Raw genomic sequence first — 15779 nt, forward strand, 5'->3', positions numbered from 1 at the left:
GACACGAGCCAAGCTTACAGTACGGAGTATCCGTACAGATAACATAGAACATATATCCGTATGGACCTCAGAGGTACCTAACCACACCCTAGGTGCAGTATTACCTAAGGTACCTGAGTATGGTGCCGTGTCTACGGTACGGTACAGTACGAGTACCAAGTCCCCGTAATCTTGCCGGCTCCATCATGATGGCAGCAGCCGAATTACCACTTCCGGCGACGACCGATAAGATAAGACAAAAGCGGCAATTAGTAATTACGCGCACGTGGCGCCGATAGATATCTACCCTAACCTACTAAAAGGCTGAGGAATATTGTAAACTAGGTAGGTAGGTACCTACCTTAAGTACCTAGGTCTCTCTGTATGGATACAGTACTGCATTTTGTATACTTTACTTAAACTTATATCCGCCTGAACAACGCTGGTCTCGCGAGCCTCCATCACCTGCCATGCAGTGGGCGGGGCGCAGGGGTTAAGGCCAAGGCTGAGGGGTCCAGTGTAGAACCCGTACAGTATATCCTGGGTATTCAGGTTGGGTGGTGAATCTGATGTCTGCTGATGTGATGTGATTGATGGGTACGGTGACTCGAGGCATATAGATTTAGGGTTAGGGTTAAGGGTGTTGGCCGCAAATGCAGGTAGACACTTAACTTCTCTGTATGTCCACGGCTAGGCCCTGAGTAGTATGTACCAACTATGTCTGCCATTCCCTGCCATGTCGTTGTTGTGCAGGAGTAGGTAGGTAGTTTGTACTATGTAGGTCCATCTAGGTATGAATATACTCACGTTACGTTGGTTATTTCAGAACATAGGAGAGGCGTCTACTTAGTCACTCGACAATGATATTCTGTTCATGTTTGTTGACCGTCGGTTCATTCATTCAATTATTTATTTATTTATTTCCGCGCTGACGGGGTCCTGTCCACTCCAAACAACTCGGTCATCAACCCCGCCGCTCTCAACGTCCTCTCACAATCCCACTTCCGCCCCGCCACCTGCAGACTAATGGGGGCGCCCTCGAAGATCTTCGCGTCGTAGTTGTTCCAGTTGTAGGCGTCGAACTCGTTGTCCCTTGGCTGGTACTCGAGATCGGCGGGATGCGACGCCGCGAAACAAAAGAGTCCCGTGGGGAACGAACAGGCTGGGTAGTCGAGGAGGTTGAACACGGCCGTATAGCCCCAATACCGCGCAGTCTCGTGCCGGGGCGCGGCCGACGGACCGACTGGGCCGACCAGGAAATCCGGCACCACCGCGGCTGACTGCCAGTGCTGGAGGTACTCCTTCTGGAACACGTCGCGTTGGTAGTTGAGCTCCCAGCTCTCCTTGAGCGTGCGCGCCTTGATGTGCGGTGCCTTCATCACCCATTGGGTCAGCGGAAGAATGGGCTCCCCAGCATCTTCCATGATGGCCTTGGTCTCGACTCCGCCGTCCTCCCAGAACAGCTGTCGGATGATGTCGTAGCCTTGCCCGTGCTTGTACGGCGTCCACTCGATCAGTTCAAACGCCGGATGCGCCCTGATTTTCTCCTTCAACAGATTCAAAGCATACGTGATCGGCGGGTGCGGCTTGCACACGAGATCATCCGTATACACGCCGATCTTGATCTTTTCCGGCATCGGGATCGACCGCCAGGGCAAGGGCACGAGTGAAGGTTCGATGCGCCATGTCTCAGCGTCCAGCACAGCTTTCATGAAAAGCTCCGAGTCGCGCACAGTTCGAGTCACTGGTCCAGCCACGATCGGGTATGACTTACACCCGCGCTGGCTGAGGGTGCCCCTGAAGATGGGGATCCGCTCCGGTGTGCACTTCATCCCAAACAGGCCGTTGTTGGCGGCTGGTGAACGAATGCTACCTCCTCCGTCGGCGGCCAGACCAATTGGCGACCCGCCAATTGCGACGAGCGCAGCCTCGCCGCCGGACGATCCACCGGGAGTGAGCTGGCGATTGTACGGGTTCAATGTTCGGCCGAATACTGCACGTCCGTCAAGTTAGCATGATTCCGAAGAGACCATCGAAGTTGGAAGAGGGTAGGGGTAGGTGCGTCGCTCTTGAGACTGACAATTTGAAACCGTCTCGAGATGCATCACTGTCTGAGGGTTGGTCGTCTTGCAGAACAGAACAGCACCGGCATCGCGAATGACCTTGACTATCGGCGCGTCCTGATCGGCCACGTTCTTCGCCCAGCCGACGTAACAACTCGACGATCTCTTGCCTTTGATGGCAAACGTGCATTTGATGGAGAAGGGGAGGCCGTGGAATGGGCCGACCGTCTTGCCCGTCTTTGCGAGAATGTTGTCGAGTTCCCGAGCCCGCTGGAGCGCCTCTTCGAACCACATTTCCGTCATGCAGTTCAACTGTAGTAACATTGTCAGAACAAACATCAAATATCCCTGGGAGACGGAATCCAGGGAACAATGTTTCCAAACCTACCAGCTGCTGTGCAATCGCTGCCCTCTTGCAAAAGGCCAAGGTGAGATCGTAACTCTTGACTTCCCCGCTGGCCAGCAAGCCCAGCAGTTCCGTCGCGTCCTTGTCGGTCCATTCCAACTCTTGATCGCTCAGCAGTCCGCACGTATACGGGACCTGCATGACATTCGCGACATTGTCAGCCGGCGGACTTGTAAGGAGCCATTCCTTGGGCAATTCCGAAAGGACTCGAGCCTGCTCCTCGGCGGCGATGTCTTGCCACGGTCTCATGGCGTCGGATTGTTACGATAGTACTGGCAACAGATGTGACGATGGCACAAGGGAAGTAACCGACGGCCGTGGTTTTAAAAGATCGTCACAGAAAAGAGTGAAGTTGACAGTAGTAGTGGCCATGGCGCAGTGGATTCGGGATCGGGGACAGGCCCTGAACTAGCCAAGTTGGTAGCATCAAGTATAGAGAGAAGAGTAGCTAGGATCCATCCACAATAATACGGAGTTCAGGATAGGATAGGACCATCATGCTCTACACTACCTACAGAGTACGGAGTACAGAGTGGCAGAGTGGGTGGTGGCACAAGGGACTCCGTACTCCGTACTGTAATTGGGCATTTACTAGTACAGTACGGCGGAATAATATAATCCCGGCCAGCGATAAGGCGTAGGGGCCTCCTTCGCCTAATTTCAAAGCCTAAGGAGCCTATAGCAGGGAGCCAGGCTATGGAGCTGGCGATAAAAAACCAAGGACGATGTCTGCTATACGCAGTACTGGTACCATACTTAGGCGGTACGATACCAGTACCAGCACCTAAATGCCCGCCCGAACCGCTGGGAGGCACTAGCGTTTAGGGTTCCAATCTTGATGGGCTACAGCCTTGGGGAGGATTTTCATGGCCTTGGCCCAATGCCGCAGACACGAGAGCAGCACTGATGGACTCCAGCTTCCATGCCACGCCACGTTACACTACCGTATCTTCCAAGATACCTGATAGGACTTACTAGATACAGACCCTTCGCCATGCCAGGTCTAGGCATCGCGGTCCACCGAGACCATCTGACTTCTCATCTATCTCATCTCTCCTCGAGATAAGACTTCCCTGCAAGATGAGCCTGTCCTCCCTCTGCAAGCTATAAAGCTTCTGGCGACGACGCCGGCCCCCGACCCCGAATCCGGTGCATCGAGTCGAGCTAGACTTCAACCATCTTTTTCGTCGCCCGTCCTGCCTGGAACCTGAAGTCCACACGGCCACGATGAAGAACCCTTTCAAGGCTGTCAACGTCGGCAAAAATGCCGAGGTGGTGTATACCCATAACGCCCTCGAGGCCGGACAAGGCCTGCATACCACCTCCGACGAAGCTGCGTTGCAGGTCCAGGGCTCTGTCGAGGTATGATGGCCTCATGTGTCCGCTGGCGACCAGGCCGACCAAGACTGAAGACTAACAACCACTCTCCCAGGTGCCCAAACCCTACCATGTCTTCGGCCTGAACCTGTATCCCTACCGCCATCCTCGGGTTCAGACCGCCATGCTGGGCTTCGTCATCTTCCTGACCGTGGGAATGTACCATGTGATTACCGCCATGGGCGGCGCGGGACAGCAGACTGCCACTCTAGCCGACGGCGCCAACATCACCCTCTACACCGTCTTCACCGTCTTCTGCTTCGTCTCACCGGCTTGCCTGAACTACTTCGGAATGCGCGCCACTCTGTGCTTCGGCGCCGTCGGGTACGCCGCCTACGCGTCCAGTCTTTGGTGCTACAACCGCACGGGGAATGAGGGCTTTGTCTATTTCGGCGGTGCCTGGAACGGTCTGTCGGCCGCTTTCCTATGGACGGCTGACCGGACCGGTATCTCGGCATATGCCACCGAGGACAAGAAGGGCCTCTACGTCTCCATCTTCTGGACCGTCTTTCAGGTGGGCACGGTGGTCGGGTCTGCCATCCCCGTCGGCCAGAACTGGAACGCTGGGGTAGGCAACAAGTCCACGGTCAGTGACGGGACCTACATCGGCCTCTTCATCCTCATGATCACCGGCGCCTGCGTCGCCCTGTTGCTCTACCCCATGACCAAGATGGTGCGCGAGGACGGCACGCGAGTCACGCTCCCGGCCCAGTTGACCTGGCTGGAGCAGCTCCGGGCCTCGTGGCAAGTGCTGAAGGATCACAAATATATCATGTGGATGTGGCCGTACGCATGGGCCATCAACTACTACTCCATCTACCAGAACAACCGCTACAACTCGCCCGTCTTCACCGTGCGTGGAAGAGCGCTCAACACGCTGATGTCTGGCATTGCCCAGATCTTCTCCGCATGGGTCATGCTGATCATGACCGACAAGCTGCCCCTGAACCGCCGGCACCGAGCATACGTCGGCCTGGCTTTCGTCTGGCTGCTTGTCAATGGCGTCAACATCGGCGGCTACTTCGCCATGGTCGAGACCAAGTTTGGGCTGAAGGAATCCCAGAAACTCGACGTCTACACTCCCGGCTACGGGCCCAAGGCATTCTTGTACGTCATGTACGGTTTCATGGACGGCTGCTACAACACTTTCGGCTTGTGGTTCATCGGAGCCCTGTCGAATGACCGCCGAGAGGTACGTTCTAGTTCTTCTATCCCCGACATATCTTCTGGCCATGGCCAGTCTTTGATTCTCCTCCCCCTCCCCTTCCCCTCTTTCCGCATTGCCCCCTGGGAATCCATGTCCAGTATACAGTAACTGACATCAGACCCTTGCAGCTATCCGTCTACTTCTCCATGTTCACGTTCTGGCAATCCGCCTGCACTGTGTGTGCCTACGCCCTGGATTTCCGAGGCGTTTCGCACCAATTCATGTTCGGAAGCAGTTGGGGCTTCCTCGCCTTCGGCCCTCTGTGCCTGCTCCCCATCATTAAGTGGTACATGAAGGAAACCAACATCATCAAGGCTGCCGATCTCGCTCTCGACGGTCAGGACATGGCCACCGACCCGACCGCCACGGCTGTCAAGGAAACCGCTTTCGTCAAAGAGTAAGAGTTATCAAGAAAGACCGGTTAATGGCAGCGATCCTGGCATGTTTGGGGTGATATGGAGTACTGTACAGGAACAAGGGTGAACGGTCCATGTCGTGTCAGTGTCGGTGTCAGGGATACAGTAGTCTTGTTGGTAGGCAGAATCTAGCGATGGGTCTTAGAGGTAATATACAAGTTGGATAGGGAGCTACGGTGACATATCTACTTATATATTATATCAATACTAGACTCCCGTCACTACACACGTCAGCAGCTAATTGAACAGGCGCCGGCGCCGGCATGGCACCGTTCTCGCTCTCAGTCTCGCTCTGTCTTCCCCCGACGTATTTCAAGGCAAACAAACCGTTTCTTCTCGTTCTCTTGAACGACCTCGATAACCTCGTCGAACGTCGCTGTGGGCTGCAAGCTTTTATTCATTGGTCATGTTGAACTTGAAACTCGTTTCGTATCTTTGGATTTCTACTTGCACGTGCTCGTGCGGAGTCATGTTTTGTTTGATGTAGTACTGCTCACCTACTACTTACTGATACTACTTATATACCTGTTACAGTACCCCCGCCAGGATCCCGCCGTTCCCAGCCTTGCCCCTTGCCCCTTGCCCCTTTCACCCGTCACACTTGTATTCATGTACGGATATCCAGTCGATATTCAACCATTGGGGGCCCAGACTTCGGTCATGAGATGGGTTGGGTTGGGTCTAGATGGTTTGGGGTTTCTTGTTCACAGACCCTATCTATACATTACCCATTGCCCATTGCCCATTTGCCATTGCCCATTGCCTCTTGCATTTTGCCCATTGCCCATTTGCCATTGCCCAGATGCCCGTGATTTCGTTGTCTATCTGACCTGCTCGCGCCGACTGTTTAGAGACAGTCCCCATGGTATTGAAACCGACACAACTCATATACCCAGATCTGTTGTCCCGTTGCCTTGTTAGCATTGTTGCCATGATCTTCGAGCCCTTCTTCATGCCACTAGCCGAAATGACCTCCCATCTGCTCATCGGCTCCTAGTGGGTCGTTGTTTCCAGTCCAAGGTCCAGTCCGCCGATTTGGAGAGGATAAGCTGTCGTCATCGACCCAAGGGTTTCCATCCAGACTGTCGTGGTAGATGTCAGGGGCAGAGGGACCCGGTGTAGAGCTGGACCAAGCCATGGCATCGTTGAACCATACTGAATCTTGCATTGCAGTCGAATCGAGATTCGAAAACGTGTTCCAACTTGGATCGTGTTGTGATCCGTGGCTTGGGCCATGAATACCCTGGGAGTGAGTGTCATGATAGGAGCCACCTAGGCTCTCCTGGCCTTCCATGGACATGTCGACATCTTCTGCCTCGTCTATATCCCATGGGGGATGGCATTTGATCGGGATATCAGTATCTGCTTGGTCCCAGCTTCTGAACTCTTCCTCGTCTATCGCAGCACCAGGATGGATTTGAAGGTCTGAATTCGTGTCATGGCCGTTTGGTAGAGGCTGTATGTCCAGACCCAAGCTGCCGTCGGTCGCTGACTGCCTCACTTCTCGGCTGCTTGCCTCCTCCACACTGTCTGTGACTTGCGATATCCAGTGAGAGATCCCGAGCGAATCTAAAAGTCCAGGGTTCGTCCTAGTCAGGTGTTGCCTTGCGCTGATCCCCTCATCGTCTTCCATGTCGATATCTGCACCATTATCAATTAGAACAGTTGCGAGAGATCGTGTGAAGCTGTAGTTTATCAAGGAAGGTCTCCCAAACTCGAAGAGTATTGATCGACCTTGTGGGCCCTTCATATCGCAACGGGCACCATGGTCGATCATGGTCTGCACAAACCGTAGCAACGTGTCTCCAGACCTTTCGTTAGGCACCACATTGGGAATGCTATGAAGCAGAGCTCCCAAGACATATTCGTTGTTTGTGCTGCGCTTGTTGATGTCCAGTCCCGCCTCACAGAGCATAGTCGTGATCTTTATCATCTTTTGCAGCTTCGGAACGGACTTGAGACGACCGCGATACTTCCGAGTATCCAAACTTGAGACCAATGAAACCAAAGCAGTTTGGCCTTCTCCGTCCAATACGTTGATATCTGCACCGTGAGAAAGCAGCCAGTTTATACTAGCCTCCTGAGGCTCTAAGGCTGCTGCGTGAAGAGCTGTGCATGAAACCTTCCTTACGTTTGTGTAGGAATAGTAGCAGTTATTCAAGGATGCGCCGGCTTCTGTCAGAATCTCCATGATCTCGAGAAACCCACCAGCTGCTGCCGCTCCTATGGAACTTCCATAATGATTGCCTCCAAGAACGCCAACATCTGCGCCATTCTCAAGCAAAAATTTGACCAGAGTGATGTGGTTTTTCCTAGCAGCAGCAGCCAAGGCAGTGCCGTGGGAACCGCTTGTATAGTTGATATCAACTCCCAATTGAAGTATAGTCTTGACGTCTTGAAGATTTCCTCGAGATGCAGCTTCCTGTAGGTTGCCTCGGAATCCTTTGCCGCCGTTCCTCGTGTTGACGATGGCTAGGAAGGCAGATGTTGCGTCGTCCTCGTTCGCAGCTGATTGCACAGGCAGATACCTCTTCTGGGTGAAGTGACCCTTTGCCAGTAGCTGTGGTAGAAGTAGCCGCACAATATCCCTTCGACCCTTGCCCGCGGCCATCATACAGGTATTTTTGACGACTTTGAGATTGCCTCTTTTTTCTGCATGCTCTACAAGAAGTGAGCAGGCGTCCAATCTTCCTGTCGTTACTGCTGCTTGCAGTGGGCGATAACAGTAGTAAATATCTGTAACTGACTCGAAACAATCTAGCAGCGCCGGTAGGGAATCGACGTTACCGGATTTTACAGCAACAATCAGAGCAGCTGTCAACAGTCCACTCCTCGACTGGTAACAATCCCTTCCCGTAATGTCCAATATTTGTCGTAGGAGCTTTACATCGCCCTTTTTCACTGCTGACATGAGAGCGTCTGCCTTCAGAAGTACTTCCTGACTACCCAAATATTTGATCAATACACCTGCCGACTCCAGAGAGTTACGCCGGAATGCTCGGCGTAGAAGACCCGCAGAATAAGCCAGAGGGAGTAGAGGGTGCTCAGCCTCGGCACAAAGGGCTTCCACCTTGTCTGCGTCGTCCTTGTCCGCTGCTTCAGTAAGAAGATCCAAGAAAGATCGAGGCTCCAGTTGTGCAAATATCTCCACCAAGTTGTCGATGTCGCTGGGTTTATGGAAAAAATCGATGTGGTGTTTCAAGCCGGCTTGGGAAGCAAATCCCGTCTTAGCGAAGTCACAATCAATATACTCGCACTTGTAAGGTCTTTCATGGATTTTGACGTGGGTGTTTCTTTTGGTTCGAGACGAGAAGCCTTCGTAGAATTTCCTGCAGCCCGGGGAAGAACAGTAGTACGGGCGACTGCCATATTGAGTTCGCAACAACTCCTTGGTGTTTGTCACATCCGAGTTTGCTATCAAATCCTCGACGATGGTCTCCACGCGCCTCAAGTGCTGAAAGGCTTGGGAGAATGGACCTTCACATAATGATTAGCCAGAAATTGGATACACCTACTGTACCTATCAACTCACTGGTATCCTCCAAGGGGTCAACGTTGCTCCGCAGATCTCTGAAAGGTGAAGTTATTGCTTCCAAATAGCTCCAGCGGGCCTCGGTTGAGTTCATTGTCTGATCGAATCCGTCCTGATTGCCTGAATGGTTGAAGGCGACGGCTAGCGCTGTTTCAATGTCGTTATGCAGAGCTTGCAACCCCCCCTCGGGATACCGGCTGGGGCTCCTAAGGCTGAAGCAGTATTCCACGTGTGACAGCCAATGGCAGAGGGCATATCGATGCAATGCAAAGCACCCTTTCATTGCTGCATCTTTCAAACTCTGTTCGTTGGAACTGGTGTTGAAGAAGTCCATGCATAGGTAGACGGCAAAAGTGTGTGCGAGCCTTGCTTCCGCTCCAGCAGGGTTGAATAAATCATGCGGTTCCCTGGCCAAAAACCTGTTGAGGACGTCAGCTTGCAAGGGGACCTGGAGTACGACTGGCCATCAGAACCCACTGTTTGGCAGTGGCATGCACAAGAACCACCGACTCGTCAGAGTTCACTTCGACCAGGGATCCACAGATCTCTTTGAACTCCTGTGTATATCTCCGTCGCTCAATGTCGATGTCTCTCTTTTGCGTGCTGATGGACAATGCTGCTTGGATTTCATGCCTGTATAATGTTCGACGTGCGAATGTCAGAATCTCGAGAAGTGGCCTGGCACCGGGCCTCCTGGCAGCATCATCCCTGTCCCGGATCCGAGATAGCAGTCTGCTGTAACTATCCCGGCCATCAGTTTGATTCCTAGAAAGGGGATAGATGTCAAGACTTACGCTTCGTCAATGCCCTTGGGCAGTCTGTCACCAGCTCGTTCTTCGTCGAATTGCTCCCTGTTCAAGCATTGGTCGAACATAGCAAACGTCAGTTTGGCAAGGAGAAACATTCCTGTGCGAAATCAGTCCCGCGGAATTTAGCCAGGCTCCTGAGGGACCGACGCACCGTCTGCTCGCTTTGCAACGTCACTCGCCAACTCACGCTCCTCGCCCTCACCCATTAGAAACCGGCTCCGGCTCCGGCTCAATGCGCGTGCTCTCGCCATTGTGTAGCTTTGGATATCCGCGGAGACATTCTCCTGAGTGAGATTAAGCCTGCAGGCCGAGCCAAAGGCTTTCTCCAAGTCGTGTTCTGCTCTGCTCGCCACGAAAAGGTGCACAGGTAGCTCATCCTGCGTAGAAGACCGAAGATCTCGGATGAAGGAGATGAGCAAGGCACGTTCTGACGGCTCACATTCGTCAAGTCCATCAATGCCGATGAAAGCTTGCTCATGACATCGTAACAGGTCATGGACAGCCTGCTTCAAGGGCTGTATAGTGGTTGCTTGAGGCTCCCCACTTTGAACTGCGACATCATAGAGATAGTCCAGGCAAAACTCGTTGCCTGCGAGGAGGCCGTTGATGAGAGACCTCAGCAAGGCCAGGAAGTTGTCTCTTGAGCTGTCTTTGTACTTGCAATAGAGATACACCACGACCTTCTCTCTTAGACGGTCGGCCTTTGTCTCGAGGTCGTCGACCATGACGCTGAAAAGCACTGTCTTGCCTAAAGAAACATGGGTAAGTAAACAACGCACTAGCCTGATTCTGCATGGTCTTCTCTCTAGTCTTCTCGTAACGCGTATTAACTTTGTGAGGACGATGGAGGCGCTTACCAGCTCCCGGAATACCAGAAACCCAGAATACTCGTTCATCACGGGCACTGTTGGTCGACCAACCTTCCCAAGCCGGTTCTCGCAAGATCCATGTAGCTGTACCAGGATACTCCTTTCGGAGGGCCCGTAGGTCAGCTTGTTGGTTCTTGTGTGGGAATGCATTGAGCCAGGTGGTAACGTATTGGCGTCTGCGTTGCCTTGCTTCATCCTGTTGCTCTTGGAAGGCTTGGACGGTGAGCTGCCGTCCCTCTTGAGACTCTTGGAAGTGGGCTATGTTTGCGGTGTCTAGAAGGAGTGTTTTGGATTGGTCAAGGTTTTGAAATATATCACCAAATAGATCACTAAAGGGCCGGCAAGTCACTCGAAGAACGATTCTCCAGCCTGTCACAGATCAGATGAAGGGCCTCACGGACAGAATCTGGGTATGGTCGAACCACGTTTAGAGAAAAATAGAATGGCCCTGGTGTGAAAGGCGAGTATATCAGCATAGACGTTGCTGAGAACTGTGCGGACGGCTTCGTGAGATTTAAAAAGCTCCTCGATGGCTTTGATGTTTGGGAACGAGGCACGTAGTTGCACGTATGTGTTCAACAGCGATTCAAAGGCCCGATCGAACTTTGAAGTAACCTGCCAGGCCCGAGGTTAGATCAGTCTACAGGCAACTGAGAGAGATATACCTGGAGACAGAACTTGATCGGACCCCATACAAAGGCCATAATGTCTGGTTTGGCGTTGACAAAGACCTCAATCACTCCGGCATAATCGTTCAGCGCATTGAGGAATGGACGGACTTTGCGCAGGTTCCTTAACGATCGACGCGCTGCTTGTTGGCTCTCGATCTCCTTGATAGCGTGTTCAAGGTCTTTCAGAGAAGTGACGCTTTGGAATTGCTCCAAGACAGATCGAGGTACATTGTGTCGGAAGGTATTACAGGCATCGAAGAACAGACCCTGACTGCTGTCGGGCTGAGTGGTATCCGACATTGATTGCGGGCAAGCAGCCATCGTGGAAGTTCAAGGTATGAGGCTTTGGTGGGTTGGGCAGAAGGAGAGAAGTTGAGTCCTGATCGAACCCAGCAGACAAGCGCCTCATTAGAGCAGGCCACCGAGAGAGCACGAGTTGTGTCTGTCCCAAAGCCAAGTTGCCAACCATCTGGTGAGAGGATCGCTGGCCTGCGCCTATGCCTGCGCCTGCGCCTGCACCTGCAGGCAACCCTATCAGCCAATGTCGATGAGACGAGTGTCAAACACTGCCACACCGGTTACAACCTTGCGTACGCCTAGGCATGTGCTGCGCTGTTGTACAACATCAAGCACAGCATCAGATTGGCTGGTTGGTGTCTGCCAGGGTCGAGCTCTAGGCTGACACCGACTCGAATGCCCAATTGCATGGAATGGTTGTGTTGCACCCCAAGTGGTTGAATGTGGCTGAACGAGGCGCACTCACCGCTACAGAACTCCGGACCATTTCTCACTGCGACGAATGATTGAACAAGGACAATAGACACAGGTTGTCCTGCTGCTGCTCGCTATTTGAGCCATTCCCTCTCACGATGTCCTTCGATATGGGCAGTTCTAAGTCTCGCATGATGTCTCGCTCCTTGCTTCCAGATGACAGGACCCAACGGTGCAATGTCATCTTCCCGCAAGCGGTCGGCCCGGGCCGTATGCTTGGACCATGGATTCGGCACGAATGTCAAGCAGAAAAAGCCCCGGACAAGATCTGTCTCCCCCAGTCCTCCGCCGTCCGAGGAGGTTTCGCAATTTCCATCTTCGCCAGACCACCCTCCATCAGGCGATACACCAGATCAACGTGACGCATCCGACTCTGTTACACCCGCTTCCACAGCCGCAGAGAGCCTGGTCAGCCATGGCATCGAGTTGGACTCTGTCACATCCTGTACAAGTAGTCAGCCCGCCAAACAGGAGCCCAATTTGGAAGTATGCTACGGCACGGTAGGTGGTGACTGCCAGCTCCTTGTTGAAGTTGTTCTCATCCTGCTAGATTTATGGTGTTCATGTTGCTCCGTTGAAAAGACGGAACCGCTCCACGGATTCTAACATATCCTTCAATAACCCGGATAAGCCATGGAGAGTCCGTTTTCGCTCCGGGGCTGTCATTCTCATCAATGATGTGCTGGACGAGGTTGCTCACCTCGATATGCATCACTCCCCCATTCTTACTCGCCTACGCCAGAAAGTGCCCATGCTCAGATGTGATGTTTACACCATCCAAGACAAAGATATCAAGCCACGCAGGCCAAAGAACTCTTCGCATCAGGTCCTTGAAGGTGTTGTCAACGTGTACGGAGATGAATCTCAGGCTGACATTGTGGCTACTGAACTCGACAAGGACGGCATATTCCTACAAGAACCATCACATCTAGACAAAGCCATTCTTTACGTGAATCCTCAAGTCTACACAGTTGACGAAAACAACACAACCCCTCTATTTATGCAGCAAGACCACGACAAGCAAAGGGATTTCGAGGGCAGAATCGCTGCCATCATCAATGAGCGCATCACGTTCGATCAAGATCATGACTTTGTTCAAGACAGGAGGATTATATCAACGCTCAAACCGTATGTGACCTTTGGCTCCCATAGTGGTCACGGCTGACACTCTGAGATAGCCACCAAATCACTGCTGTCAAGTTTATGTTGAGTCGAGAAAACGAAACGCCTTTGCCCGGCAATACGCCAACTCTTTGGCGACAACTACCACATCATCGGGGACGAGGGTTGGTCTCGTTACATTGGTGAAATGAGAGTTCCACTAACAACTGCTAGATACGAACATTCCTTAACAGGTGACACCTGCCATGAGCCACGAAATGACTGCCGAGGTGGCTTATTGGCGGATGACATGGGCATGGGAAAGAGCCTCTCCATGTTGACCTTGACTGTGCACACTCTGCATGAGGCCGTACAGTTTTCCGAACAGAGACCACCGACTCCCGACCCATGTACTCGACAGCCACTAGGTGCAACGCTGATCGTGACACCATTGTCTAGTATGTTGGAAATGCACAGTTGTCGTCAATTGTCTGACCTAGTATAGCTATCGATAGCTGGAAATGGGAGATTAATCGGTGAGTTGCATATCGAGTTGCACCTCTACAACGTCTCTGGCTGACACTTGACCGCCAGTCATCTCCTACCCAACTCCCTGACTGTCCTGACCTACCATGGCTCAGGCAAGAATCAACTCAGCGCAGAAATGGAACATGCACAAGTGGTCTTGACAACATATGAAACCCTTGCAAAGGCAGCACAAGACTCGGCGAGCGTGCTCAACCAGTATTTGTGGTTTCGTGTCATCTTAGATGAAGGTTTGGAACCTAACGAGCCGGAAGATAGGACAAGTCTTGCTAATGAACGGCTTCAACAGCCCATTGGATCCGAAACACCGCCACTCAGCAATTTGCTGCTGTCAGCCGCATCCAGGCGCAGAGGCGCTGGTGCTTGACTGGAACGCCTGTCCAGAACGGCCTCCGAGATATCTTTGCTCTGACACGCTTTCTCAGATTCCGCCCCTTTGCAGCGCCGCAGGACATTCGGAGATTCGTCACCGGGCCTCTAAGTCACCGTGATGAACAAGGTCTAGCAAACCTCCAGCTTATGATGAAGGTTTGTTCGATCCGACGAGTGAAGGCCGACCTAAATCTCCCAGAAAGCCGGGTATCGCAGGTCCTAGTCGAGTTGTCAGAGACTGAACGCATCCAATACGAGCAGATCAAGGAAAGACTCCTGGCAGACTTGACTCAGGGTACAAGCAAAGGAGCCAAGACAACATCACCGATTTTCGTTCAAGGAATTCGCCAGCTACGCCGCATCTGCGAGCATGGCTTATCCAAGTCCGTGTCAGAGAATGACGTACTGTGTACGAAGACATCACCTGAAGTACCAAAGTGCGAGAAATGTGACGCTCGCGGCTGCAAAGGATCAGTGGATAGACCGGTGGAGATTGACTGTGGTCACTCGATATGTAACAGATGTTTGGACACCGAGGGCCAATTGATGGGTGATGTAGGGATTCGAATTTCATCTTGCCCAATATGTGGTTCTCAAGACGACGATGCAACCTTCTTTCTGGGCGATTGGAACTCCGGAGTCGCGGTCTCCGACGAAGGGGAATGTGAAACCACAACAGTCGATTCAGGTTTCATGTCCTCCAAGGTTCGCAAAGTCGTTGATATGTTGGCGTCCTTACACAAGAACGGAGGTGTACCCCCAAAAAGGTATGTACATCCCTTGTCTTTTGGAACATCACTGATCATTCACCAGCATTGTGTTCTCAAACTGGAGAGGAACATTGGACGCCATCCAGAAAGGTTTGGAAGAGCAGGAAATAATATTCGCCCGCATCGACGGCACAAGCTCCATAGAGCAGCGACGCGAAGCCATCAAGACATTTCAAGAGGATTCATCAACACTGGTGATGCTCCTCACCTTGGGAACAGGATCAGTGGGGCTGAATTTGACAAGAGCATCTTATGTCCACATCGTCGAGCCGCATTGGAATCCCATGCGCGAGGAGCAAGCTGCAGCCCGTGCCCACCGAATCGGCCAGATAAATCCCGTCACGGTATATCGCTATATCGTGCAGAACAGTATCGAAGAAAGAGTGCTTCGCATGCAGCGCCAGAAACTTCATTTGGCTCAATTGGCGGGGATGAGGGAAGAATTCGTGGCAGAGAGGAAGGGGATGACAGACGATGTCCAAGGTCTCCGAGGACTGCTTGACAACTGCCGACTGCTCGAAGACTGACTCGGGTGGACTTTGGGGCGGACCTTTGACTTATAGATCAATGATAACGGGAATGACCTGAAAAATGATAAGATATCGTGGAAACTTGTATCGAAATAAGCAGCAAGATGATGAAAATATAGGAAAATTTGTAAGAAATCCGGGAGCTAAGTCATCGTCTGGCGGGAGGTTCGGGAGCGAGTTGAAGTTAGGAAGAGGGAGCGTAGGGCTAGTATGATGGTATCTTGTTCTCCTAGAGATATCAGAGGGGCCTTGCTAATTAGATACCTTAGTGAGAACCGAAGATTGAAGATTGAAGATTGAAGATTGAAGATTGAAGATTGAAGATTGAAGATTGAAGATTGAAGATTGAAGATTGAAGAT

General features: G+C 52.3%; 5 protein-coding genes across 5 annotated transcripts; 3 read left to right on the top strand and 2 right to left on the bottom strand.

The window, feature by feature from the left end:
• Positions 1 to 896: 896 nt before the first annotated feature.
• Positions 897 to 2697, bottom strand: A1O3_05247 (uncharacterized protein; the record flags this gene model as incomplete). The annotated part of the gene is made up of 3 exons (XM_007735372.1): positions 897 to 1972; positions 2060 to 2354; positions 2431 to 2697. The coding sequence occupies 3 exons, from the start codon at positions 2695 to 2697 to the stop codon at positions 897 to 899; spliced, it is 1638 nt and encodes a 545-aa protein (XP_007733562.1).
• Positions 2698 to 3675: 978 nt separating this feature from the next.
• On the top strand, positions 3676 to 5433 carry A1O3_05248 (uncharacterized protein; the record flags this gene model as incomplete). Its single annotated transcript, XM_007735373.1, has 3 exons — positions 3676 to 3810; positions 3881 to 5017; positions 5161 to 5433. The coding sequence occupies 3 exons, from the start codon at positions 3676 to 3678 to the stop codon at positions 5431 to 5433; spliced, it is 1545 nt and encodes a 514-aa protein (XP_007733563.1).
• Positions 5434 to 6406: 973 nt separating this feature from the next.
• On the bottom strand, positions 6407 to 11650 carry A1O3_05249 (uncharacterized protein; the record flags this gene model as incomplete). The annotated part of the gene is made up of 8 exons (XM_007735374.1): positions 6407 to 8925; positions 8981 to 9399; positions 9458 to 9721; positions 9775 to 9886; positions 9941 to 10537; positions 10647 to 11027; positions 11081 to 11273; positions 11324 to 11650. 8 exons carry the CDS (start codon positions 11648 to 11650, stop codon positions 6407 to 6409), a joined length of 4812 nt encoding a protein of 1603 aa, XP_007733564.1.
• A 627-nt stretch (positions 11651 to 12277) lies between these two features.
• A1O3_05250 (uncharacterized protein) lies at positions 12278 to 13265 on the top strand (the record flags this gene model as incomplete). Its single annotated transcript, XM_007735375.1, has 2 exons — positions 12278 to 12601; positions 12651 to 13265. 2 exons carry the CDS (start codon positions 12278 to 12280, stop codon positions 13263 to 13265), a joined length of 939 nt encoding a protein of 312 aa, XP_007733565.1.
• A 246-nt stretch (positions 13266 to 13511) lies between these two features.
• On the top strand, positions 13512 to 15416 carry A1O3_05251 (uncharacterized protein; the record flags this gene model as incomplete). Its single annotated transcript, XM_007735376.1, has 5 exons — positions 13512 to 13659; positions 13707 to 13737; positions 13796 to 13977; positions 14037 to 14886; positions 14933 to 15416. The coding sequence occupies 5 exons, from the start codon at positions 13512 to 13514 to the stop codon at positions 15414 to 15416; spliced, it is 1695 nt and encodes a 564-aa protein (XP_007733566.1).
• Between the last annotated feature and the right edge of the window lie 363 nt (positions 15417 to 15779).

The sequence above is a fragment of the Capronia epimyces genome (genome assembly GCF_000585565.1).
Source record: "Capronia epimyces CBS 606.96 chromosome Unknown aczIQ-supercont1.4, whole genome shotgun sequence".
Lineage (NCBI taxonomy): Eukaryota > Fungi > Ascomycota > Eurotiomycetes > Chaetothyriales > Herpotrichiellaceae > Capronia > Capronia epimyces.